The 25,919-nt window shown below is 40.4% G+C and overlaps 1 protein-coding gene across 1 annotated transcript; it reads left to right on the forward strand.

Annotated features, from left to right (window-relative positions):
- The first annotated feature begins 341 nt into the window (after positions 1–341).
- On the forward strand, positions 342–24,038 carry LOC142655762 (cytochrome P450 2K4-like). Its single transcript, XM_075830299.1, has 9 exons — positions 342–575; positions 5,382–5,544; positions 6,094–6,243; positions 9,227–9,387; positions 11,095–11,268; positions 19,218–19,359; positions 22,377–22,564; positions 22,902–23,043; positions 23,692–24,038. The coding sequence occupies exons 1-9, from the start codon at positions 381–383 to the stop codon at positions 23,877–23,879; spliced, it is 1,503 nt and encodes a 500-aa protein (XP_075686414.1). The 5' UTR covers positions 342–380; the 3' UTR covers positions 23,880–24,038.
- Positions 24,039–25,919: the final 1,881 nt, after the last annotated feature.

Consider the following 25,919-nt stretch of genomic DNA (forward strand, 5'->3'; position numbering starts at 1 on the left):
ATAGTTCATTCTATTATATCCAGATATCGATTTATTTGTATGTCCTAACATTTGTGTGTGCACTTTACGCCTTGGCAGTGGTACAACTACTGAACAGATAAGATAACAATTGCAAATCCTTTTATTTTATCAGAAACTTTTACATTATAATACACTTTGGCCAAAAATCTATTTTGATGAAATGGAGTAAAACATGGTATAATGTATGTAAAACCAAGATTGTGCAAAAACAAGAATCCTTGACCGTGTTGAATGGCAATGAGCCGATCAGTTTATTATAGGTTATTTGTACCCTAGTAAAGATTAACACATTAGAAGTCCATGTGTATAAATAGCATGACAGCAGCACATTCAGAACATACTCTTAACAGTACTTCACTATGGCTATTGTTGCCTACTTTTTGACTAGTGTTGATTTGTTACTATATTTTTCAATTGGCATTGCATTGTTTATCTATTGGATGACTCGATCTAAGAAGAGCACACAAAATATGCCTCCCGGACCTACCCCTCTCCCTTTCATTGGTAACCTCAACCTGATGGACCTGAAAAAGCCCTACCAATCACTGATGGAGGTAGGATACTGTATTTACCATATAGTCAAAGAGGGTGCCACATTTAGATGGGAGAATCAGAGTGGGTGTTGGGTTAATGAATGAAAATGGGGTATAAATGGGTTCATGTTGGGCAGTAAGTCCAATAGACTTGTCATGGTGCTGGGGATGCTTACAACCATGTTCTGCTATTATGGTACTTAAATAGTATTTTGTTAATCTTTCCAATAAGTTTTCTGTTTTTTAATGTTACATAGATATCAATGTGCAATTTGTGGCAAAAATGTATCCTTACCCTGAAACAAATCTATGTAACCACCTTCTTCCATTTTTAAGAAAATATAATATAAAGTTTTCTGGGTCTGTAATATTCATGACCTTCCCCTAAGGGATTGACCAGTTTAGAAAACCCATTTTCTTACTTTTATTTAGTGTTCAATATTAAGGTGTATAATTTTGTAATTCCTTTTCCAAATGTACAATTTATGGACAAAGCATGTACAGTTGTACTTTTTTTCTAACCTTTTTGAAAAAAATGTTCAATAAAAACTAATGATAAAAAAAATAAAATAAAAGAAAACAAATTTTCCTATATCTTATTAGGAAATTCGAAATGAATAAAGGGAGGTCCTCTGTTCAGGAGTCTCATCACTTGGCAAGAGTCGAGAGTGATTACAAAGAGTGTGTCTCGCTCTGGAGGACCTGAGCGGTCCTGCATCACGCAGACAACCCAATGATATGAATGGACGCTGTGTAATGCTTAATTCCCCCAGTGGTGGCGCTGCAGGAAAATTGAACACTTACTGTCAGGTTTCCCCATAGATAACAGTTGTGCTCAGCTTATTGTCGAAGAACCCTTCGAAAAGGTATGGACTGTCCAAAGCGGACGGGCCATCAGTATCAGATCAGTCGGGGGCAGACTCCGGGCACTCCCGGCAGTTAGTTAAGTGCCAGATCAGATGAGTGCCGCACCCTTTTCATTCTTTACCAGGTACAGTCCCTAGCAAATGCCCATCAAGCGCCCCGGGAGTGCACCAGGGATGGTTTTCCTGGTGATAACAGATGATTTCTTGGGTTTGTGAAGCCGGACCTACAAATGTGGGCCACACCATCTCTTTTTAAAAAGGGGGTTGTCTTGGGGAGACAAACCATTGAAAATAGTTCAAGGGGGATAAGATCAGAGCTATTTGCACACTTTACAAAATAAAGTTGTTTTTTTTATTAATCTCACTTTATGCTCAGGGTCATTGTCATGTTAAAGGGGTTATGTGGGGACCAAAAATTATTAGCAGTGAGATTTTCATTGATTTTTATGGGGTTACTGGGGGACCGGAAGTCTACTTGCACAGCCTTATTTGATGACGATACAACTCTTCATCACGTGGCTGCCCCTGTTGTACTCTGTCATGGCACGGGGTGTGGACCCACTGGGCTGTACCGCATAGCGGGATAGCAGCTGGCCAAACAGGTATAATGCAATGTCTATAGTTCTGAAAGGGTACCTGAGGCAACTTAGACAGTAGCGGTGGTTTCAGGCTAAGATGAGGCTCCGACAGTAGACAGACACAACCGGCGGGGTGCGACACAATAGATGCAGCGGAGGGCACAACACGATTCCAACTCTTGAAAGCACAGAGGCATGGTAGCATGGGATACAGGGTACGGGCAGCAGGAACGGGAAACACTGGGAACTGGAAAACACTAGAAGACCATTTGCAAGGACAAACTTAAGGTAACACAACAACACTCAGGCAATGATCGAGAGGGCAGAGCCCTTTTTATAGTCCAGAGGCATTCTGGGCTAATTGCAGCTATTCTGCAAATGTGCGCGTACTGGCCCTTTAAGGCCGTGCACGCTCGGGCGCGCGCACCCTGCAGGAGACAGTGTCCTGACCAGGAAGGGAGTGCCGGCGTTTCCCAGGAGGGAGATGCCGCCTGGAACTCGCTTGTCCATGGCCGCGGCCATCAGAGGGCAGGACGACGGTCACTGCTAATAATTGTACCCACATACTGCAGTGACTACACTGCTAATAATTTTTGGTCCCCAAATTACCCCTACAGGAAGCAATAATATATTAAATAAATATGAAATACTTTGTATCATTGGGTGGAAATCCGGGTGATAACAAGCAAACATGGGGAAATATACCTGAAATGACATTGTAATGGTTAACGTCTGAGAAGTCTTTAGGGAAAAATACATGGACATTGGATATTATTGCATAGTTCATTATCATTATCCCTCTTTATAGTTGTGTTTTAACAAGTGAAACTCATTAAACTCTACAAAAATTGGTCTGGAGCCAAATCTAAGGAAATTTGCTGATAGAAGTCAAACTGAATTCACCTGAATGAGTGAGTTTCATCACAATTTCAACTCTTTTCTGCTTTTGAAATCTTCTTAATAAAGGAGTTTTGGATTGTTTTTAGACTAGATCAGTAACTAGGTAGATAACACAGCTCCATGGGGTAAATAACTTATCTATCAGTACAGCTGTTTTATGCACCGGTACCACATGTGTTTACATGAAACTTCGTAATGTAGAGTGTTATTTTCCTCGCCTTTCAGTAGCCTGCAGTATTTATTTTCCCTCCTGTAGGCTCTCTGTAAAATCTCCTTTGGAGTATTACATTAAATAGATGAGTGGGAGGAGGTAGATGCAGCTGCAGCTTCTCTCTCTCTCTCTTCTATGAGAGAAGAGGGGGCAGAGGAGGAGAGATATATGATTGGCTTACAGTTCTGTGCACAGCACTTTAGGATATGTGTCAGGTTGGGTGCGTGGACCAACTGCGCCGTACCGCCTTAACGGTAAGGCAGCTGGCCAACAGGACACAGGTGAAAGTCTATAGTTCAAATAGGTGTACCTGTGGCAACTTCGGACAGCAGCAAGACAGGCTCTGATGAGACTTTGGCAGCAGGCAGACACCAGGCGTGGTGTAACAGGACAGGCGTAGTACTTAGCGCAGCTCGACTCCAACTCTATACGGCACTTGGTTCTGGATAGCACGGGATACAGGTAGCAGGAAAGGGAACACTAGGAAACACTAAGGGACCATTTGCAGAGACAAACATAGGTAAATGACAACAATGCTCAGGCAATGCAGGAAGGGGCTCGGCCCTTCTTATAGTCCAGGGTGCTCATGGGCTAATTTGGTACTTTAACTCAGGTGTGCCCGCTGGCCCTTTAAGAGCGGGAACGAGTGTGAGCGCGCACCCTACGGGACCCGGCCGAGTGACGCGGAAGTGAGCGCTGGCGTCTCCTGAGGAGGAGATGCGGGCCAGCGCTCACTGATCCATGGCTTCGGCCGTCAGGAGGTGAGTGAACCTGACGGCCCGTGGCCATGGGCATTACAATATGTAAGCAGCAGAAAGCTACACCAAAGTATGGGCAAACATCACACCTGGAAGAGGCTGTCCATTCAGAAAACATGCAAGAAAAATACATTTATAAGAGCAATGCAAAGTGCATAGACCCAAAATATGCAGGTTAGACACAAAATTTCTGTCTGCACTACATATAATATACACTGTATAGACAACAGCATCAGGACCCACCTCTATATCATTGATTTCAGGTGTTTTATTCATTCCCATTACCACAGGTGTATAATATCCAGCCCCTCTCTATGCAGTCGCCTTTACTAACATTTGTGAAAGAATGGGTCGTTCTAAAGAGATCACTGAATTCCAGCGCGGTCCTGTAATAGGACGTCACCGGTGTAACAAGTCAGTTAATGAAATTTTTCCACGCTTGGGTATTCCACCATCACCTGTGAGTGATATTATTGTAAAGTGGAAACCACAGCAACTCAGCCACAAAGTGACAGACCACGTAAAGTTACAGAGCTGAGTCACCGAGTGCTGGGGCGCATAGTGCAGATAAGTTGTCAACGCTCTGCTGACACAATAACTGCAGAGCTCTAAACCTCTTCTGACATTAACATCCGCACAAAAACTGCGCCCCGGGAGCTTCATGGCATGGGTTTCCATGGCCGAGCAGCTGCATGCCAGCCTTACATCACCAAGCACAATGCCAAGCGTCAGATGAAGTGGTGTAAAGTCGCCGCCACTGGACTCTGGAGCAGGGGAAACGTGTTCTGTGGAGTGATAATTCACGCTTCTCTATCTAGCAGATAGATGAGTTTGGGTTTGGCGAATGCCGGGAGAACCTTACCTGCCTGACTGCATTGTGCCAATTGTAGTGTTTGGTGGAGGATGGGTAATGCTATGGGGTTGTGCATTAGGGGTCGGCCTAGGTGAAGAGAAATTTAAATTCTTCAGCTCACGAATACATTTTGGGTAATTGTAGCTTCCAACTTTGTGGGAACAGTTTGGAGTTTGCCCCTTTTCTGATTTAGCATGACTGTTCCCCAGTTCATGAAGCAAGGTCCATAAAGACATGGTTGGGTGAGTTTGGTGTGGAAGAACTTGACTGGCCGGCGCAGAGCCCTGATCTCTACCATATCCAACACCTTTGGAATGATGTGAATGTATATTTGGGCTATATGGTGGTATCGCTTGTGCACTGTATGCTGCTGTTATTTGAGCAATGTATGACACTACATCTCTCCTTTCTAGTAAAGGAAATGGGGGGGCTGCCACACAATATTTTGCCCATGGGCAACTACATACCTTGATTTTGCCCTGCTAAAGTTTTGCATATTTCCCATGTTTCCTGGACTAAGTTGGGACTGTGGTCCCCACTGTTGTAAATACATCTTCATTGGCACTGTTTTAGGGACATTATGTCTTGAAATATATTTGTGTTTTCATAGAAAAGCTTTTGAATTAATTCATAATAAACTGAAAATGAGGATATTTTGCAGCTGTCGGAGAAGTATGGTGAAGTCTTTACTCTACATTTTGGACCCAAGATAGTGGTGGTACTTGCTGGATACAAGGCTGTGAAAGAAGCACTCGTCACCCGAGCGGATGATTTCGGAGAAAGGGCGAGTTCTCCTATCTTTGATATAATCTCAAATGAACGCGGTAATTATATTGTGCATTCTAGGAATATCACAATTCATGAATGGAGACTTGTCAGTGGAGTAGTTAAAATCTTCCTTTAGATATTCTAATGACTATTACTGATTCTACTAATTTGCAAATTAGTGTTGTAAAGAAGTGTATGAGGCTGACCAATCAGTGACCAATCAGTGTCCTGCACTTCTCATTGTTCCAGCCCAGCTTCTTTCACTGCATAATCACACTGTGCTGTGGATCATCCTGGGCTGGAACAATGAGAAGTATATGAAGCTGATTGGTCACTGATTGGTCAGCCTCATACACCTCTTTACAACACCCACTTGGTCAAAAGTAAAAACACGCCCAGTTGGGCATTAAGAAACTAAATCTAAACTAGCTCATAACTTGCTCAAAAATGATCGTTTTTCAAAATAAAAACCACTGCTGTTATCTACATTACAGCGCCAATCAGATTATGTAGGAGACAGGGCACTTATAATGTGGTGACAGAGCCTCTTTAAGCTTTCTGATTCCAGTGCTGCTGTCTTCTAATGAATATGAACTGTGTTTCAGGTATAATATTTACCAATGGAGAATTATGGAAATCTATGAGGAGATTCACACTATCAACACTTCGAGACTTTGGAATGGGGAAGAAAAGTTTGGAAGCCAAAATTCAAGATGAATTAATTTCCCTTATAGAAAGTTTTAAATCTCACGATGGTAAAGATTTATCGCATATGAGATTATATCTCATAGGCTTCATGTACTCTAACTATAGTCTAACTTTTTTCTGCCTTTCTCTCCAACCCAGTCTACACCTTCCCAATTATAAAGCCATGACCTGAGTTTCACACGCACATTTCATTTTCTAACAGATGATTGCACCTCTATAGACAAATAAAAAAAATTAAATAACAATTGTTCCAGGGCAGGGCTTAACGGAAACATGGTGTGGCTTAAATGGGCCAAAGATTTGTCTTGAAATTCTATCACAAATTAAGCCAAATCAAAAATGGTATAAGGAGGAGAAAAGTTTCTAGCAAGTCTAGCTAGATGCACCAAAATAATCTTACAACATGAACCACAAATTTGGTGCAACTTCTGACTGCCTGGTCTAAGTTTACACTGTCTAAAACTTAGACAGCTCAGTAAATCTGCCCCAATATTCCATGTCTTACTAGAGATGTATAAAGTGGTCGAACTAAGTGTCGTTATGTGCATCTATGCCCCTATTGATGCACCCCATAATCCTATTTGCCTTGGCAACATGTGTTTTCCGTTCCCACTTCCCAAGTGCATAAACTTACATTTATCAGGGTTAAACATAATTTGCCGCTTCTCTGCCCAAACCCCCAACTTCTCCAGATCCATTTGTAAAAGAATTCTGTCCTCCTTTTACTGTGCAATCGCTTTACAAGGTCATTAATAAATATATTAAACAGCATGGGGCCCAATACTGACCCCTGATTCGCATTGAGATACTCCAGGATAGCATTTCTTATAAAACCTTCAAACATTTTACTCACAATGGAGGTTAAACTTACAGACTTAGGCCTCATACACACCACCGTATGGCCCTGTTCACACAGAGTTTTTTGCAGGCAGAAAATTCTGCCTGGAAAAATCAGCTCCGTTTTTTTTTAAGTGGTTTTGCACCAGTGTCGATTTTAGCCGCGTTTTTTTTTGCGGCGTTTTTTACCTATTTCTTCAACATGCAAAGGAGAAAACGTGAGCGGTTTTTGGCATAAAGCGCGTAAAAAAAGCATAAAAAAACACGTCAAAAAGCGCGTCGGCTGTTCGCTGCCTTTTTTTCGCCTCCCTTTGGTTTCAATGGGGTTTTTGATTTGGAAAACGCCTCAAGATAGAGCATGTTGCTTCTATTTCTCATGAGCGTTTTTATCTGCTCACAGGAAAAAAAAGCCACCACCTCCCATTGAAAACAATGTAAGGCAATTTCGGCTGTTTCTTGCTGCGGTTTTTGCCGCAGTTTTCGCTGTAAAAAACGCGGCAAAAAACTCAGCGTGAACAGGGCCTAAGGTTTTCTTTACTGTCCGCAAATACAGATCTGACGACTACGGATATACATCTGTAGCTGTCCGCAATTGCGGAGGTGCCCATAGACTTCTATGGGCAAGTCTGTGCCGCAACTGCGGACAAGAATAGGACATGTTCTATACTTTGCAGATCATTTCTATGGCACGGACACACATTCGTAAATATGCGGAAAGGTACCCGTTACCAATAGAAATGAATGGGTCCGCAATTTTATCTACAATTACGGATCTGTAATTACGGATGAAAACTTTGGTCGTGTGCATGGGGCCTTATAGTTTCCGGCCTAATTTTTGGACCCCTTTTTGAATATTGGCATGACATTTTCTATGCGCCAGCCCTGTGGAACAAACCCTGCAGAAATATGGGTCTCCCTATCACTAAAGTTAGAACTCAGGGGTGTATGCCATCTGGTCCTGGTCATTTGTCTATTTTAATCAACAGGTGAAATCCACAAGTAACACATGCAGATTTTGCCACAGATTTACGCCTGGTTTACACGAGCTTGTGCGTTTTGCGCACGCAAAAAATGCGTTGTTTTGAGTGCGCAGAAGGCACTTAACAGCTCCGTGTGTCATCAGCGTATGATGCGCGGCTGCAAGATTTTCGCGCAGCCGCCATCATTATGACACTCCGTTTGGATGTTTGTAAACAGAAAAGCACATTCAGAGTTTGACAGCTGTTGCGCGAATCACGCTGTTCGCACGGAAGTGCTTCCGTGTGACCTGCGTGATTTTCACGCACCCATTGACTTCAATGGGTGCGTGATGCGCGAACAGCGCACAAATATAGGACATGTCGTGAGTTTTTTTCAGCGGACTCACGCTGAGCAAAACTCACGGACTGTCTGCATGCCCCCATAGACTTACATAGGTCCGTACGATACGCGTGAAAAGCACGCGTGTCGCACGGACGTATATCATGCTCGTGTAAACGAGGCCTAAGGCCGGATTCACACGAGCGTGTGCGTTTGCGCGTGCAAAAAACGCTGCGTTTTGCGCGCGCAAAAGGCACTTGACAGCTGCGTGTGACAGCCCCGTATGATGCGCGGCTGCATGCTTTTCGCGCAGCCGCCATCATTATGACACTCCATTTGGATGTTCGGAAACAGAAAAGCACGTGGTACTTTTCTGTTTTCATTCATCCTTTTCACAGCTGTTGCGCGAATCACGCTTGTCCCACGGAAGTGCTTCCGTGTGGCATGCGTGATTTTCACGCACCCATTGACTTCAATGGGTGCGTGATGCGCGAAATACGGCCAAAGAACGGACATGTCGTGACTTTTTCGCTGCGGACTCACGCTGAGTAAAAATCACGCACCTGTCTGCACGGCCCCATAGACTAATATAGGTCCATGCGACGCGCGTGAAAATAACGTGCGTTGCACGGACGTATATCCCGTTCGTCTGAATAAGCCCTTACTGCAATTTCGCCACAGTTTTGAGGTAAAATCTGCAGCATCTAAACGCACCCTCAGGATTTCAATTGTCATCCCAGTTGTAGATTATGACTGAGGTTAGTGCAGGGATCTACTGTCATTTACTGCAAGTACTTCTCGGTTGAGTAGTGTTGTGTGACTCACCTGTGGTTACATATTACCTTTCATATTGTGAATTTTTAGTATTTTTTTACTTATTTTTTCTTCTTCTAGGCAAACCATTCAATACGCATTTACTAATAAACAGTGGAGTATCCAATGTAATCTGTTCTATTATATTTGGGAAAAGGTTTGAGTATGATGACCCAACATTTGAGAAATTAATCAGAATGTTAGATGAAAATGCAAAACTCATTGGTACGCCCAAAGTGATGGTAAGAAAAGCTGTTGAGTTTTAAGAAATATTCCTTTTTAGTGAGCGTTTTTACTATAGGTTTTTTATATATGGAATAATATACACTCTTCTGTAAATACATAATGTTATCTATCACCTCATAGTTCCTCGTAGGTCATAGAACTCTGAGATTTCTAATAATCTTAGGCTGTGTTCACACGGAGTTTTTTGCAGGAGGAAAATTCCTCCTGCAAAAACTGCTCCAGTAGGTTTTTGCACAGTGGTTTGACAAAAACTTGTCAAAACACTCGTCGAGGGTTTTTTTTCCTCTTTCTGACTCATTGAAATGGGGTTTTGGAGGAGGAAACCGCCTCAAGATGGGTCATGTTGCTTCTTTTTACCACGACGAGTTTTTTTTACTCGTGGAAAAAAAACTCGTCTGCCTCCCATTAAAATCAATGGGAGGCATTTTCGGGCGGTTTTTGAGGAGTTTTTTGGTGTGGTTTCTGCCCCAAAAAACTCGTAAAAAAACTCCGTGTGAACAGGGCCTTAAAGGGGTTTTCCCATAATCAATATGTATCACCTATCTACAGCTGGGACGCCCACCGATCACGAGAACAGGCTTACCTTGCCGTTCCTGGGAGTGCTATCTTCGGCAGCCCCATAGAAATAAATAGAGCAGTGACCGAGCTAGGGGCTCCCAGGAACGGCAAGGTAAGCCCTCTCTCATGATCAGTGAGGGATCCCAGTGGTCAGACTCCTACTGATCAGATATTTATCACTGGGAATTTCAAATCAATCATTGACTGATTAAAGGGGGCTTCTGGGATTAGAAAAAAGTTTCTCCTTTTTTACAGACACAGTGGCACTCTTATACATTGACCGTGTCTGGTATTGCCGCTCAGCCCCATTTAAGAGAGACACTGTTTCAGGAGGAAAAAAAAGGAGACCCCTTTTTCTAATTCTGGAGAAACCCTTTAAATTAATGATTAATTGATTGAAGTCCCCTCTCCTTTTTTAACTAAAGGCCTTCTGAAAATTATTTTTGTAAAGAGAAGACAAGGGCCTTTTGATAAATCCCTGGAAAAAAAGGTTCCTAAACAACTGAGACTTCTATTACAAAGTACTACGCCCAAGACGCTGAATTTTTTCCTATGATGCCACAGTGTTGTTGTCCCCATAGCAGTGCCAACCACAGCACCACCCCCCGTCAGAGCAATTCACATTGCCCTAAGCCAGAACCATCCACACTACACCCGAACTACAGTCAGATAGGTGCCTAATAACAAAAATACCTGATATCCTCTTCTAGTAGGGACATGTAAGTGGCCCATGCAGAAGATTGTATCTTTCTATTATTAAATATTTTTTATATTCATGGGTGTATTTTCCCTGTTGCTTATATGGAGCCAATATATTCTAGAATACTGTACAAAGATTGCCATCACTTATATCAGTCCCTGTCCCCAATTGCAAACACACAAACTAGGACTAATTTCGTAGGAAGCCGGTTTGGGAGAAAATTGTAGAACCCAAAGGAAACACATGGAAACTAGGATTCAAACCTTCGACCCCTGTTCCGCAAGGCAACAGTGCTAACCACTGAGCCATTAAAATTCATAACACGTTTGTCTTTTATAGGTAGTATGCTTAACTGCTTGGGAAGTCCGATGAGACACCATTTTATTGAACATGTCTGAACTTTTCTATACAGGAACATGTAAATAGGGTCTATTTATTTCCACAGCTGTTTAATTTTTATCCCTTGATCGGATCACTCCTTGGACTACAAAATAAAATAAAGCGGAATGTACAAGATATAACAAGTTTTATTGCAAAAAGTATGAAGAAGAGAAAGCTGGAGTTCGATGCAAATGATATCACTGGATATATTGATGCATATCTTATGAAACAGGAACAAGTGAGTTCTTAGTTTATGACGTTTGTCCGATAGTGGTTCTCATGTTAACATAATTTTCCATAATGAGTTTACCAGGATCATCATGTTACTTATATTGGGAGCATCTAAACCTTATACATTCTCAGTTAGTAATTCTACTCATACCTCTGACCTCACAAATCAAAAAACGAAACTAGTGGCATACGTAGGAGATCTAAATTGATCCCCTAAGAAGGTGCCCGGTTTTGCAAACCAGGACTGAAGGGCCTGGTGTTTGTTTACCGCTATCAATGACACTTGGACCAATTCTCCATCCCCTTGTTTGCTAACCATGCAGTACCTCTGTAGAGGGTGGTCCTTCACATGGTCTTACCATCCAATACCTAAGAGGATAGGACTATTCAAAGCTGGGCCCCCTCTCTCCAAAGATTCCCCCCTCCAAAGACCCCCCCCCCAAGCCACATGGTCTTCCTCTATAGTATGTATTCTCATATTACTACCATTTACTATTGTATTTTTACTAGTGATCCAATTGGAATATGTTTTTGTTACATCCTGATATCATTTCAAAACACTTCAAAGCCACAATTTTAATGACACAGCCCTTAAAGAGGATCTGTCAATAGTTTATTAATTCCCTATCTTCTAACTAATTTAATAGGCGCTATGATGCTGATAACTACAGTGTGAATTGTTTTCAAAAACTTTTATTTGCAAAGTTATGAGCATTTTTCTAAATATGCTCATTTGGATATACTTGCCAAATGGGAGGTAACTCTTTCTTTTCACTCTGGGCGGTGTAATGTTTTCTGTATGACGCTTTCCAATCAGTGTCATACAGTTCTCTTCTTCCCTGCCCAGCAACGCAGCGTGATCATACAGTATGCAGCTTCCATTCCCAACTGTGTTTTCAACTGGTGATATTTCCGGTTGTGTCACAGCTAGAACTGCAATCCAGATGCCATATGAAAGATTAGAATCTCCTCTTTCACTCTTTCATATACCACTGTTCTAGATGTTCTACAGCCGGAGATATTTTAAGTGAGCCCCCTTCCATCCAGCCTCAGTCTCTCACGCTGTGTGAAGCACCTTCATTCTGATAGGACAGCGTCAGAGGCTGTGAGGATGCTCCGCCTCAGGAGAATCGCTGTTGTAGACACCCACTTGTCTAGTCTAGCCTCATTTGCATAATTAGAAAAAAGCTCATAACTATTAAAATAATAAACGACTTGGGACACGATTTTCACTGGTATTATCAGTGTGACAGCACCTATTAGATTAGGCATTACTAAACTAGTGACAGAGCCTCTTTAAAATTACTCTACAGCAAAATGAAGAAAACGTTGCACAACTTTGCATGAAAAGGAAGTTTTTTTTTACATTTTATACCATGTATGTAAATAAAGTTGAACACCATGTCCAGTTGTAGGCTTAAAAATTATGTGTAAATCAGTAACTTTGGGTAATGATTACCTTCTCTTTATGTAGTGTTTTTTGTTGTTGTTTTCTGCATGGCCATGATCAGTGACTACAGCTAAAGATAGTCAAAAAACCCAGCGACTGTTTTGTCAGAAGCTCATGACGCTGCTCTGTTCTTCCCGCATATTTTAACCCCTTAAGGACATGGACTAGTTTGCACGTTCAGGACGCAGCCCCATTTTTCAAATCTGACGTGTCACTTAATGTGGTAATAACTTTGTAATGCTTTTACCTATCCAAGCGATTCTGAGACTGTTTTCTTGTGACACATTATATTTTAAGTTAGTGGTAAAATTTTGTAGTTACATTCAGTATTTTATTGTGAAAAACACCAAAATGTAGCATTTTTCTAAATTTAAATGTATCTGCTTGTAAGACAGATGGTAATACCACACAAAATAAATGCTAATTAACATTTCCCATATGTCTACTTTAGATTGGCTTAGTTATTTGAACATCCTTTTATTTTTCTGGGACGTTACAAGGCTTAGAACTTTAGTAGAAATTTCTCACATTGTCCAGAAAATTTCAAAAGACTATTTTTACAGGGACGAGTTCAATTTAGAAAGTTTATTAACCCTTTAGGCGTTTCACAGGAATTACAGCAAAGTATGGATGAAATTTACAAATTTCATTTCTTTTTGCAGAAATTCATTTTTAATCCTTTTTTTTTCTGTAACACAGAAGGTTTTACCAGAGAAACGCAACTCAATATTTATTGCCCAGATTCTGCAGTTTTTGAAAATATCCCACATGTGGCCCTAGTGTGCTAATTCACTGAAACACAGACCTCTGAAGCAAAGGAGCACCTAGAGGATTTTGGGGCCTTCTTTTTATTCAAATATATTTTAGGCACCATGTCCGGTTTGAAGAGGTCTTGTGATGCCAAAACAGTGAAGCCACCCCCAAAAAGACACCATTTGGCAAACTACACCCCTCAAGGAATGTATCAAGGGGTATAGTGGGCATTTTGACCCACACAGTTTTTTTTGCTGAATTTAGTGGAATGAAGCCGTGAAAATTAAAATCTAAATTTTTTCGAATAAAACGTAGACATTTTCAATTTTTAGAAGGCATAAAGGAGAGAAAACTCCACAATATTTGAAAAGCAATTTCCCCAGAGTACGGAAATACCCCACATGTGGTCATAAACTGCTGTTTGGACACACAGCAGGGCTCAGAAAGGCAGGAAGGCTATTTGGCATGCAGATTTTGCTGGATTGGTTTTTGGGTGCTATGTCACATTTGCAAAACCCTAAGGTACCAGAGTAGAGTGGAAACCCCCAAGAAGTGACCTCATTTTGGAAACTACACCCCAAAAGGCATTTATCATTTGCCTGGACATATGACACGGCTCAGAATTGAAGAGCAACATGCACATTTGAGGTCTATTTTGGTGATTTTAACAGCATTGGCCCACAATTGTAGGGCTCTGAGGTCAAATAGTAAAACAAACCCCCAAGTATTGACCCCTATTTTGGAAACTACACCCCTTGAGGCATTTTAAGGGGTGTACTGAGCATTTTGCCCCACAGGTGTTTTTCCATTAGTAATTAATGCGCAGCGGATGGTGCAAAGTGAAAATTGCAATTTTCCACTGATATGCCATTTTAGTGCACAATATGTTGTGCCCAGTTTGTGCCACCGAAGACACACACACCTTGTAAACTGCTATGCTGGTTCCCCCGAGTATGGCGATGCCATATATGTGGACGTAAACTGCTGTTTGGGCGCACTGTAGGGCTCAGAAGGGAGGGAGTGCCATTTGGCTTTTGAAGTACAGATTTTGCTTGGTAGTTGTTCTGTTTGGGGTTTTGCTGGTATTTCAGTTTATAATGTGGGGGTATACGTAATCTGTGCGGGGTACATCAGGGTATATGTAATCTGTGCAGAGTACATCAGGGTATATGTAAGCTGTGCGGAGTACATCAGGACATAATAAGAGGGAATAATAATGCTGTAAATAAATAATATTTCAGAGATATGTGGCCAGTGTCGCACTGATAAATGGTGCCCAATCTTATCCGCTTTTGGACATTCTGCACATTTTGTGTCGCCATATTCGAAGAGCCAGAACTTTTTTATGTTTCAGTCAAAAAAGCTGTGTAAGCGCTTGTTTATTTCAGGACCGGTTGTAGTGGTTATTGGTACCATTTTGGTACATGGGACATTTCATGTTTTGTGACGGGTGGTGATAAAAAAAATTGCGATTATGGCATTGTTTTTTTTTTGTTTTTTTTGCGGTGTTCACCGTGTGGGAAAAATAACATTATAGTTTTATAGTTTGGGTCGTTACGGACGCGACGATACCAAATATGTGTACTTTTTTTAACGTGTTCATTTTTTTCCTCTAATAAAAAACTTATTATAGGAAAAAAAGGCAGTGTTTATTTTTATTAACTTGAAACTTTTCTTTTTACACTTTTATTCAACTTCTTTTTTTTTGTCCCACTAGGGGACTTGAGGGCCTGCACCTCTGATCTTTACTCTAATGCATTGCACTACCCACGTAGTGCTGTGCATTAGAGCTGTCAGTCATACACTGAGAGCAAGCCTATTAGGTCCCGTCTGTGGGCGGGGCCTAATAGGCTATAGTACGTGGCAGACCAGGAGGCTATTATTAGGCCTCTGGTTGCCATAGCAACTATCAGCATCATCACGATCACATCGTGTCGATGCCGATCGCTACAAACCACTAAGATGCCGTGATCGCTTTTGATCTCGGGATCTAAGGGGTTAATGGCAGGGATCGGAGCTAGCTCCGTTCCCTGCCATTACAGCACAGTGTCAGCTGTAACATACAGCTGACACCAGCGGCTGATGTCGCAGGCTCAGCTTCTGAGCCTGCGCCATCTTGTTACTGCAGCCGGACGCTTTTAGGCCCCGCCTCTGGGCGGCACCTAGCAGGCTTCCGTACTTGGCAGACAGGAGGCCATTGATAGGCCTCCAGTCTGCCAGAGCTGTAATTGGAACCCCGCCGTTTCATTGCGTGGTTCCAATCTGCTTGTAAACACCATAGATACAGCGCTCTCTTTTGAGCGTTGCATCTAAGGGGTTAATCGGTGGAATCGGAGGCCTGCTCCGGTCCTGGCCTTGAAGCAGTGATAGCGTTAAGCTATTACTGCTTTAAAACTGTGTCTCCAGACGTGTCTGCAGACACAGTACCCTGTTAAAGTTCTGACATAATAGTCCGTCAGTTTGCGTTAACAACTCTTGTGACAGACTTTTACGTCACATAGCGTTAAGGGATTAATCTGCAGCTCGAACTAATCAGATTGGCTTCTGTCTATACGCACAATTTCTATTACAGAAAAGACAGAAAGGTTATAGAAAACAAGAAACTTAACCACTAGCAATAAAAAAATAAGCCTCAGAAAGTGGGGCTCCCAGAGGTCTGATTGTGGGACGTTGTTGGCAATTTTTTTAAAACCTATTCATTTGTGCAATATTGTAAGAAATGTACTTTGCACCAACAATTGTATTTAGTCCACTAAATTAATGATAGAGAAGAGGGACATAAGCCCTCTTCTCCTAATACTGCCCTTTTCCCAGAGATTGTATTTTCCATGTCCATTTCTTACAGGAGAACTGTAAGTACATACAGGGGGGTGCATAAGTAGGTAAACAGTTTAAATAATAAGTAAATATAATAATAATAATAATAATAACAGGTACACAGTTTAGGGCCTGTTCACATCAGCGTTGGCTTTCCGCAGTCGACTGCGCTATTGATTCCATCAAAAAAATTTAAACTTTTCCGGAATGGTGACAAACGGTAACCATTAGCAATGTTTCCATCACCATTGATATGAAAGGTGATGCAAACGGAAGCTAAGGTTTCCGTTTGCCGTTCCGTTGAGGGGTTCTCCCTACGGAAACTTCAGACGGAACCCATCAACGGAAAGCCAACGCTGATGTGAAGAGGCCCTTAAATAGTATTTTATGGAATAACAAAACAATTAAGTACAATCTCTTATATGCTCACATTGCCGGCCCTCACTGTTTACACATTGCTGTCATCTAGTTTTTACACTCACACTTTGGCACAAAGTTCTTTATTGGCATTAATGTCTTGGCTGCTTCTTTTAATGAACTGAATCAGGTTATCACCCGTGCGTGGTTTTCTTGAATATACCTGATCTTTGATAACTCCTCAAAATAAAAAATCCATCGAGGTAAAGTCTGGTGATCGTGGTGGCCGTTCAACCCAGGCCTCATCTACCTATCCACCTATTGGGTCATTTTTCATCAAGAAAATTACGCACCGAAGATGATAGAAGTCTTCATTTTCATGCTCCAAGTATAATTGGGGTATTACATTTTTTGGAGCATGTTACGGTTCAGGTCTGAGGTAACCGTTGTATTATAGAAGATAGGTCCAATTACCCCTCTACATGATAGGGCCGCCAAAATCTGTAACCCCGGGGTGATTCAACTGTTCTTCAATTGTTGCAAGGGGGTTTTCTGTTGAGTAATAAACACAGTTGTGCCTATTAACAGCACCTGAAAGTTTGAAGTTGGCTTTGATAGGGAAAAATTAGGCAATTAGACTTTTTGCTAATGTAGCAATGTGGAGAATGGTGAGATGGAGAATTTTAGGTTAATACAGTTAACCATTTATTAATTCTGCTGTGTCAGGTAACAGACAGGGATTCCATCTGTTCACATAACCTCCTCTTTATCACATTATGTATACATGCACCATCGGACCAAGTTATTGTTCTAATAATGCTGTTTCCTTGTGTTTCTTCATTCAAACTTGCCTTACAAAATGGTAACTAGACTGTTTGAAATATGTCCCCTTGTATACCTACTTGTGCACCCCCCTCTATATAGTCTCTCCCATGCAATAGTGATCCCTAAGGGTATGTTCACACGGCCTATTTACGGACGTAATTCGGGCGTTTTTGCCCCGAATTACGTCTGAAAATAGCGCCTCAATAGCGTTGACAAACATCTGCCCATTGAAAGCAATGGGCAGACGTTTGTCTGTTCACACGAGGCGTAATTTACGCGCCGCTGTCAAAAGACGGCACGTAAATAGACGCCCGCGTCAAAGAAGTGACCTGTCACTTCTTTGGCCGTAATTGGAGCCGTTATTCATTGACTCCAATGAATAGCAGCGCCAATTACGTCCGTAATTGACGCGGCGTTCAAGCGCCTGCACATGCCGTTACGGCTGAAATTACGGGGATGTTTTCAGGCTGAAACATCCCCGTAATTTCAGCCGTTACGGACGCCCTCATGTGAACATACCCTTACCCTGTGCTAGCATGGCTAAACGTGCGCTAATAAAGAAGGGTGTCACATCAAATGCTGAGAGTTTCTGTTGAGATGGTTGTACTTTCAAAGCCTTCTTACCAGAATCAATTTTTAAAAGCATCAGCCCTTTTTTTGAATGACTTTTTTGGATTTTAATGAAATATATCTTTGGTTCAAAGAGTTTGTGACAAACCTTCAAATAAACATTGCAATAAGAAATGTATACATGTATTAATGTACAAATGATACCTGAAATAAAAGCTAACCATGTCCTGTGGTTGGGGATGTGAAGCATCTAGACGATCCACACTTGAAGGCACCAGTTAGGGCACTCATCTGTCACAGACCTTAGTATTTATTTGCTGTATTTAGGGCTAAGAATTTTTTTTTTTTAGAGATTTAGTTCTTTTACAGACCACTCGTGGATGATCAGCCTCAACATCTCAAAGGTAAATCTTAAAGCATTATTTAAATCAGACCTATACTGGGTATTATATCTTGTAATAAGCATTTGCTTTGATCCTTCATTATGGACACTTGCCTATTAGTTTTGTATTTGGTCTGAACACTTTTGCTGGGAGAGTTCTCCCCTCCGATAAGAAGACATAATGAAAGGTTCAGGCTATCTCCTCATAAAAGCTTTAGATCAAAATTCTAGATTGTAGGTCATAATCTTACGTGTATGACCAAATTGGCTGAATGAATTATAAATTTTTAACTGAGAGTAATGGTAATTTAAAGTGTAAAAACTATTGGATTTGCTGTTTTTGAAACATATCTTGGATGGTAATATTTAATCTATTGTATATGGTATAAAAATATATTATTATTATTATTATTATTATATTTTGCATTGAGTTATTTGGTAAAAGCATTTATGAAAAAATAATAATAATTCATCGCTGTCAAACCATAATCCAATCATCAATATATCTTGTATTAAACACTAAATGTGTGAAATGAAAAATGGAAAGAACTTGGTGTTGAAGTTCTTCCCATTTAAGTCATGAGTGGATTAAACAGATAACCGTACCCTCTAAGGTAAAAATAAAAAATACAAATAAGAGGAAGAAGAAGGATTATGAGTTATGCTCTCTTAGTGTACTGGCTGGAGGCTTCAGAAAGTCATTCGCTATGAAGCAGAGATAGGCTTTATTTCTCCGGATATTTTGCAAATGGAATTATGTATAGTGGTTAACCAGTGGAATATTCATGTTATGTGTTTTCAGGAGTCAACAAAATCTGAGACATATTTTGATGATGATAATCTGATATATTCAGTCCTGGATCTCTTCGCTGCTGGAACTGAAACAACATCCACAACGATCCGCTGGGGAATTTTGTTGATGATGAAATACCCGGAAATTCAAAGTAAGTGTAACTGGAGAGGAATTGTTGATCAATAATGTGTAGACTCCAATTACTCCTACAACTTTTTTTTTTTTTTTTTAATTTAGACATTCAAACCCATAGTATTCACCCTCTCATTTTGATTATTTATTCTGGTTTTGAATTAGTATGAAATGATGTGAGGTTTAGCTGTAGATGTACAGCAGATGTGCGCTCTAACAATATGCCAAAGGCACAGGAACTGAGCCCGCACCATACTTGGTGGGTTCCGGCTGTTTTATACAACTAACACCCGCCCGCAACAACCGGGTTCAGGGATAATGCCGAACTATTCAAATATCATGTTATTCAACCCGCACAGTGAACGCTGTGGAGGGAAAAAAAAGGGATTAACCCCTTTACGCACCAGGACGTGCCGGTACATCCTGGTGCAGGGGGAGAAGTATGGAGTGCACTCCATACACTGCGGGTGTTAGCTGTATTATACAGCTGACACCTGGGTTTAACCTCTCAAATGCGATCGCAGCAACTCAGGCATTATAAAGATGGGGCGGCCCCCTCTGACAGCTCATTGGCACCCCCACAACACAATCGTGGGACGCCGTTGGTTGTCATGGCAGCCCAGGGGCCTAATGAAGGCACCCAGGACACTGCCTTTATTAAGCCTTACCTGTAAATATAACTATACACTGCAATACATTAGTAACGATCGCTGGTTCAGGTCCCCTAGGGGACTAATAGAATGTGTAAAAAAAATAAAAAGTGTTTCCTTAAAGGGTTAATGGTGATCAAAAGTTCATATGTACCCCAAAATGGCGACACAAAACCATTTTCTAAATTTTTATTTTATTTTGTTAAAGTAGTAAAACTTAACAAACCTGTATAAACTTGGTATCGCTGTAATTATACTGACCCGCAGAATAAAGTTAACAAGTCATTTTTACCGCACAGTGAACGCCATAAAAACGAAACCTAAAAAACATGGCAAAATTTAGTTTTTTTTTAATTTCACTCCACAATTTTTTTTTAAGTTTCTCAATACATTATATGGTTCATAATAATGTGCTATTAAAGAATACAATTTGTCCCGTACAAAACAAGCCCTCATATGGCGTTGTAGAGGGAAAATTAAAAAGTTAAGGCTCTTGGAAGCTAAAAAAAACAAAAGCCCAAAAATTGGCTGCGTTCTTAAAGGGTTAAGAACTTTAAACGCATAATAGATGAATGCATATTCAATTACCACAATCAGTATACAGTAAAGGCACCTTTGGTGCAATGATGGTCTTGAGTTTATGGGTCTACATCAGCTTTGTACATGTCGATGCTGCAATTTTTCACACATTTTTGTCTATAAAAGAGCAGCATGAGACTTTGAGCGAACTACTATTTTCAAGTCCATACACAAATTCTCAATTGGATTGACTTCATTTCAGTGATTTGCTCCTTTTATTTTATTGTCTACCTCTCAAATGTTCCAAGCATGCTGCATAAAAGTATCCTCAAAGCATGATGGTGCCACCACCCTATACAGTGGAGATATGTTTTTTGGTGGAGTGTTGTGTTTGGCTTTCACATTACATAGAATTTTTTATAACAAAAAAAAGCAAGGAAATGCCGGTTTTGGTCTCATCAGACTTCAGAACCTTGTTCCACCTAGTTTTGGAGTTTATCCTCAACAATGGCTTTATCACTGCCATAAAAGAGTGACTAGGGAAGGACTTGGGTAACATTTGTTGTATCCGCAAAAATTGAAGCTTGCAACTTTGGTGTTGTAAAGCATCTATTATTGACCTTTCTTACTGGTGCCCATTACTTTTTGAGGAGTTCCTGCTCTCGTCAGATGATTGACTTAAAGAGGCTCTGTCACCAGATTCTGAAATCCCTATCTCCTATTGCATGTGATCGGTGCTGCAATGTAGATACCAGTAACGTGTTTTTTTTTAAAAAAACGTTAATTTTGGCCAAGTTATGAGCTATTTTATATATATATATATGCAAAGGAGGTTTGAAATGGACAACTGGGCGTTTTTTTTTCCTTATGTCCAACTGGGCGTGTATTGTGTTTTTAACTGGGCGTGTTTACGTGTATGACGCTGACCAATCAGTGACCAGTCAGCATCATACACTCATCTCCATTGATTTACACAGCAGCGATGTGCAGCCACATAAACAGAGATTAACGTTACTGCAGTGTCCTGATAATGAATACACATGAAATCCAGCCTGGACGTCATGTGTATTCATTATCAGGACACTTCTGAATCTTTTCTGTGAGATTTGCAGCAAGGGAAACGAAATCTCGTTTACCTCCGTAATCTCGCGAAATTTTGTTTCCCTTGCTAGAAATCTCAAAGAAAAGATTCAGAAGTGTCAGGATTCTGAATACACATGACGTCCAGGCTGGATGATCATGTGTATTCATTATCAGGACACTGCAGTAACGTTAATCTCTGTGTATGTGGCTGCACATCGCTGCTGTGTAAATCAATGGAGATGAGTGTATGATGCTGACTGGTCACTGATTGGTCAGCGTCATGCACGTAAACACGCCCAGTTAAAAACACAATACACGCCCAGTTGGACATAACGAAAAAAAAACGCCCTGTTATCCGTTTCAAACCTCATTTGCATATATATAAAATAGCTCATAACTTGGCCAAAAATGAACGTTTTAAAAAAAAAACAAACTTTACTGTTATCTACATTGCAGCGCCGATCAAATGCAATAGGAGATAGTGATTTCAGAATCTGGTGACAAAGCCTCTTTAACTGTGCTCCGATGACTATTCAATAGCTTGGAAAGTTTTTTTTATTTACAACCATAACCCCATAACCTGACTGGGACTCTACAACAACCTTGTAAGTGGGATGTTTGGATTTCTAGAATATGTTGCGGCCTATCCTGTAATTGAGCAATCCCTGGTATAGGGGTACATGACAGATTGACAGCCTGCAATCCGTCAATAGAATTGTATGGGCATAATGTGCAAGTATATGCTGTTGCGGTTAAAAAATATTTTTTTACTCTTGCTTTTTAGAGAAGGTACAAGATGAAATTAAAACACATATTAAATCAGGACAGATGCCAACAGTAGAGGATAGAAAGAACATGCCCTATACTGATGCGGTAATACATGAAATACAGAGGTTTGCTAATATTATTCCACTAAACCTGCCACGAGCAACTGCAACTGATGTGTATTTGCGAGGTTACTGCATCCCAAAAGTGAGTTTAGTCAAAAATATCCTTACAATCTGGGAATTTTTTGCTCTTATGAAACAGTATAACATATATATATATTTTTTGGAAATGTTTGGTTTCAACAAATTTTAAGTATAAAAAGAGGAGGGAAGGGGGAAGGGGAACAGAGAAGGAGGGAAGACACATATCTAACATATATATTTTTAAAATATAAATGTTGTCTTTTGCCTTTAAACAAGTATCAATTTAAAGTGTTGATAAGAGAGACTGCAATGGGGTCCACTGCCATCCCAATAATTGCACATTTTAAAAAGGAATTGTATATAGTAAATAAAGATAATTGGTGATGTATTGTTCACAGGGTACAGAGGTTATTCCATTCCTGACATCAGTTCTCTATGACAAAACGCAATGGAAAACTCCATATGACTTTAATCCAAATCACTTTTTAGATGAAAATGGGAAATTTGTCAAACATGATGCATTTATGCCTTTCTCAGCAGGTTTGTGAATAGAACCACTAAAATGCAAAAAAATTGTATTAATTGTTAATCAACTGTCTAATAAAACTCTCTGACAGAATGGCTATATTCACCCAAAATATAATAATAATATATTAATTTTGAAATTCTGACATTGTGTACGTGTCTCAGCATCATAGCTATATCCAAGTCCTATAACTAAAAATTACCAAGGCAGAGTGAATTGTTGAGGCCCCCCTGACAACTAGCACCTACTGTATATTACCCGCTTGTCACCATTCCCGACCAGCAATTCCCCTTACATTCCTTAAACTTTTACCACTATTTCAGTTTTCAATTACAAGTGTGCACACAAAGAAGTAGGAACCCATAGCTAAATTCAAACTCCCTAAAATTCTTCTGGGTCTTACCCTCAGGCCCATACAATCAGCATTAGAGAGATGTTTAGTTTTTGCCCATACGATTTGGCTCAGCTATACCTGTAGCAAAAAAAAGGCACAGGGCAAATCTGTCCATCTCGCTTCAAGAGCTAGTCCTGAAATCAGCAATGTTCCTTGGGGGAGGTCACCATTGTCGTGATTACTCTATGAAATGAATGTTTTGATTTTAACATGACATGATCATTTAAGGATCTTTATGTAGTTTCCTTATTACATCCCATTTCTACAGGAAGAAGAGTTTGTGCTGGGGAAAGCTTGGCCAAGATGGAGCTTTTCCTGTTCTTCACTGGACTTCTCCAAGCATTTACTTTTTATACGCCACCAGGAGTTTCCAGGGAAGATCTGAATCTTAAGCCTGGCATTGGATTCACATTAGTCCCAACACCATACATGACATGTGCCAGGCAGAACTTTTAGTGAATGCTGAACAACAGAAACAACACAGAGACTAATAGTTTTGTTGATTATAGATTTTATAGATTTAATTTGTACTTTTTTGTAATTTCAGTTACATTCATACGGTTTTCTTGATTAAATTATTTCTTTAGCCAAAAATAAAAACTTGACAAATCCTTATGTGCAGTAACTATGTGCAGTATATCTCTTGTAAGCTCAGCTTTTTGTGCTTCAGACCTCCTGCCGTCAGTTTCTGGGACTCAAATTCTTAACTTCCTAACATTGGGCCATTCCCCACCTCCTTGTCTGCTGACATGCAGTTTCTCTGAAGAGGGGAGTTCTGCACAGGTTGATGCCACCCAAAAGCAAAAGTGATAGAACAAATGGCCCCTTCTCTCCAAGGGCCACATAGCAACTGCATGGTCTTCTTCTATGGTACGTGCACCCTTGCTCTTAGGTTTCCCTGGTAGTCTGTGTCAAAGAACCTTACCATTATTAATTAATCAGAAGGTGAAGAGAAAAAAACATCATGGTTTATACAGATAATATATGTTATTCACACATATTCACATGTGTTCTTATACATTTATTCATGATTGTGTACATTCTGAGCTAGCATCATGTTTTTCACATAGATTCTCATGTACCTTTTTCTCAAAGCCGTTTTTTAGCTGTTATACTTTAATTCTTTAAAGTGTTGCCATAGTATCATGATGTTTGTATTCATTCACATATGTGAGCAAAAAGTATTTTAACAAATAAAGACATTTTGTTTATTTGTACGTGATCTGCAGGATGCAACCTGCTGTTTAGTTGCGGTGCATCTGTGTCTCTTTCCATAGTGATCCTCTTTTCACCAAGTAATCCCTTGATAGGGGAACATTTTGGGATAGAGATTAAGATTTTCATTATTTGTGATTAGATGGCATAAAAAGATGTTTATAATACTTTTGAAAAAATGGCTATGTCAAAAGCCGTTTTTTTGTATTACTTGAAGCACTGATTTTTTGATCAAATCAGTAAAAATGGATAAAAACGTTTGAATGTCTCCATACAAAAGACTTGCTATAAGATAAGTTTTAAAATTTCAATAAAAAACTATCAGTTTCATTATATTCGTTTTGTATAGAATTATGAGAATATAAGATTGCACAGGGTCAGGTTTTTTTTATCATGTTTCTACTACATGCACTCCCTAACATGATAAAAAAAACCTGACCGTGTGCAGTCGAGCATGCATGCTGCGCTCCATTCAAAGTCTATTGGAATGATGGAAACAGTCAAGTACAGCGCTCAGATGTTTCTGTCTTTCTCATAGGCATTGAATGGAGCTGGGGTTCGGGACCCCTGTTATCGCGATTGGTGGATGTACCAGCACTGGGTGCTCCAGCATTAAGGAATGTATGACCTATACTGTGGATTAGTGATAATTTTTTTATTTTGGGATTATCCCTTTAATCTCCAGTATCTCTATGGTTTGTAACAGAAAAACACATATCTGACATAAAACCAGCACAGTCACAGAATCAAATTCTCTGAAGAAAAAACTTTAATGTGATGATCAGCTTATGTCATGTATTGATGATGTAAAGGTAAGTACAATGTCCAAGTTGTCACTAGGCTAGCAAATCCGTAAAAACGATAGTATAGCAAGTACTTAAGGGATTGCAATATCCTTCGACGTGCACAAATCAGTTAATTAGGGAACGCTGATCATTCTATATTAAATAAAATAATAGTTCCATACAGTGTCCACATAATACTGCATGCACAACACACATAATTCAACTATATCGTGCCCAAATAATATGCAAAACCCAATAATACTCCCTTAATTTTAAATTCCCTCATGGTTTAAGGCAGTGAAGTGGTTAATTTAACATTCCCGTGTGAACTAGGGCAGTGAAGGGTTCAATTCAGTGGCGTAACTACCGCCGTAGCAGCCATAGCAGCTGCTACGGGGCCCGCGGCATGAGGGGTCCCGTGTCGCCCGCCGGCACGGGCCCCCACTATGGCCGGAGGCTCCGCTAGCAGCCGCTATGGCTGATACAGCGGAACGCC

Source organism: Rhinoderma darwinii, chromosome 6, assembly GCF_050947455.1.
Source record: "Rhinoderma darwinii isolate aRhiDar2 chromosome 6, aRhiDar2.hap1, whole genome shotgun sequence".
Lineage (NCBI taxonomy): Eukaryota > Metazoa > Chordata > Amphibia > Anura > Rhinodermatidae > Rhinoderma > Rhinoderma darwinii.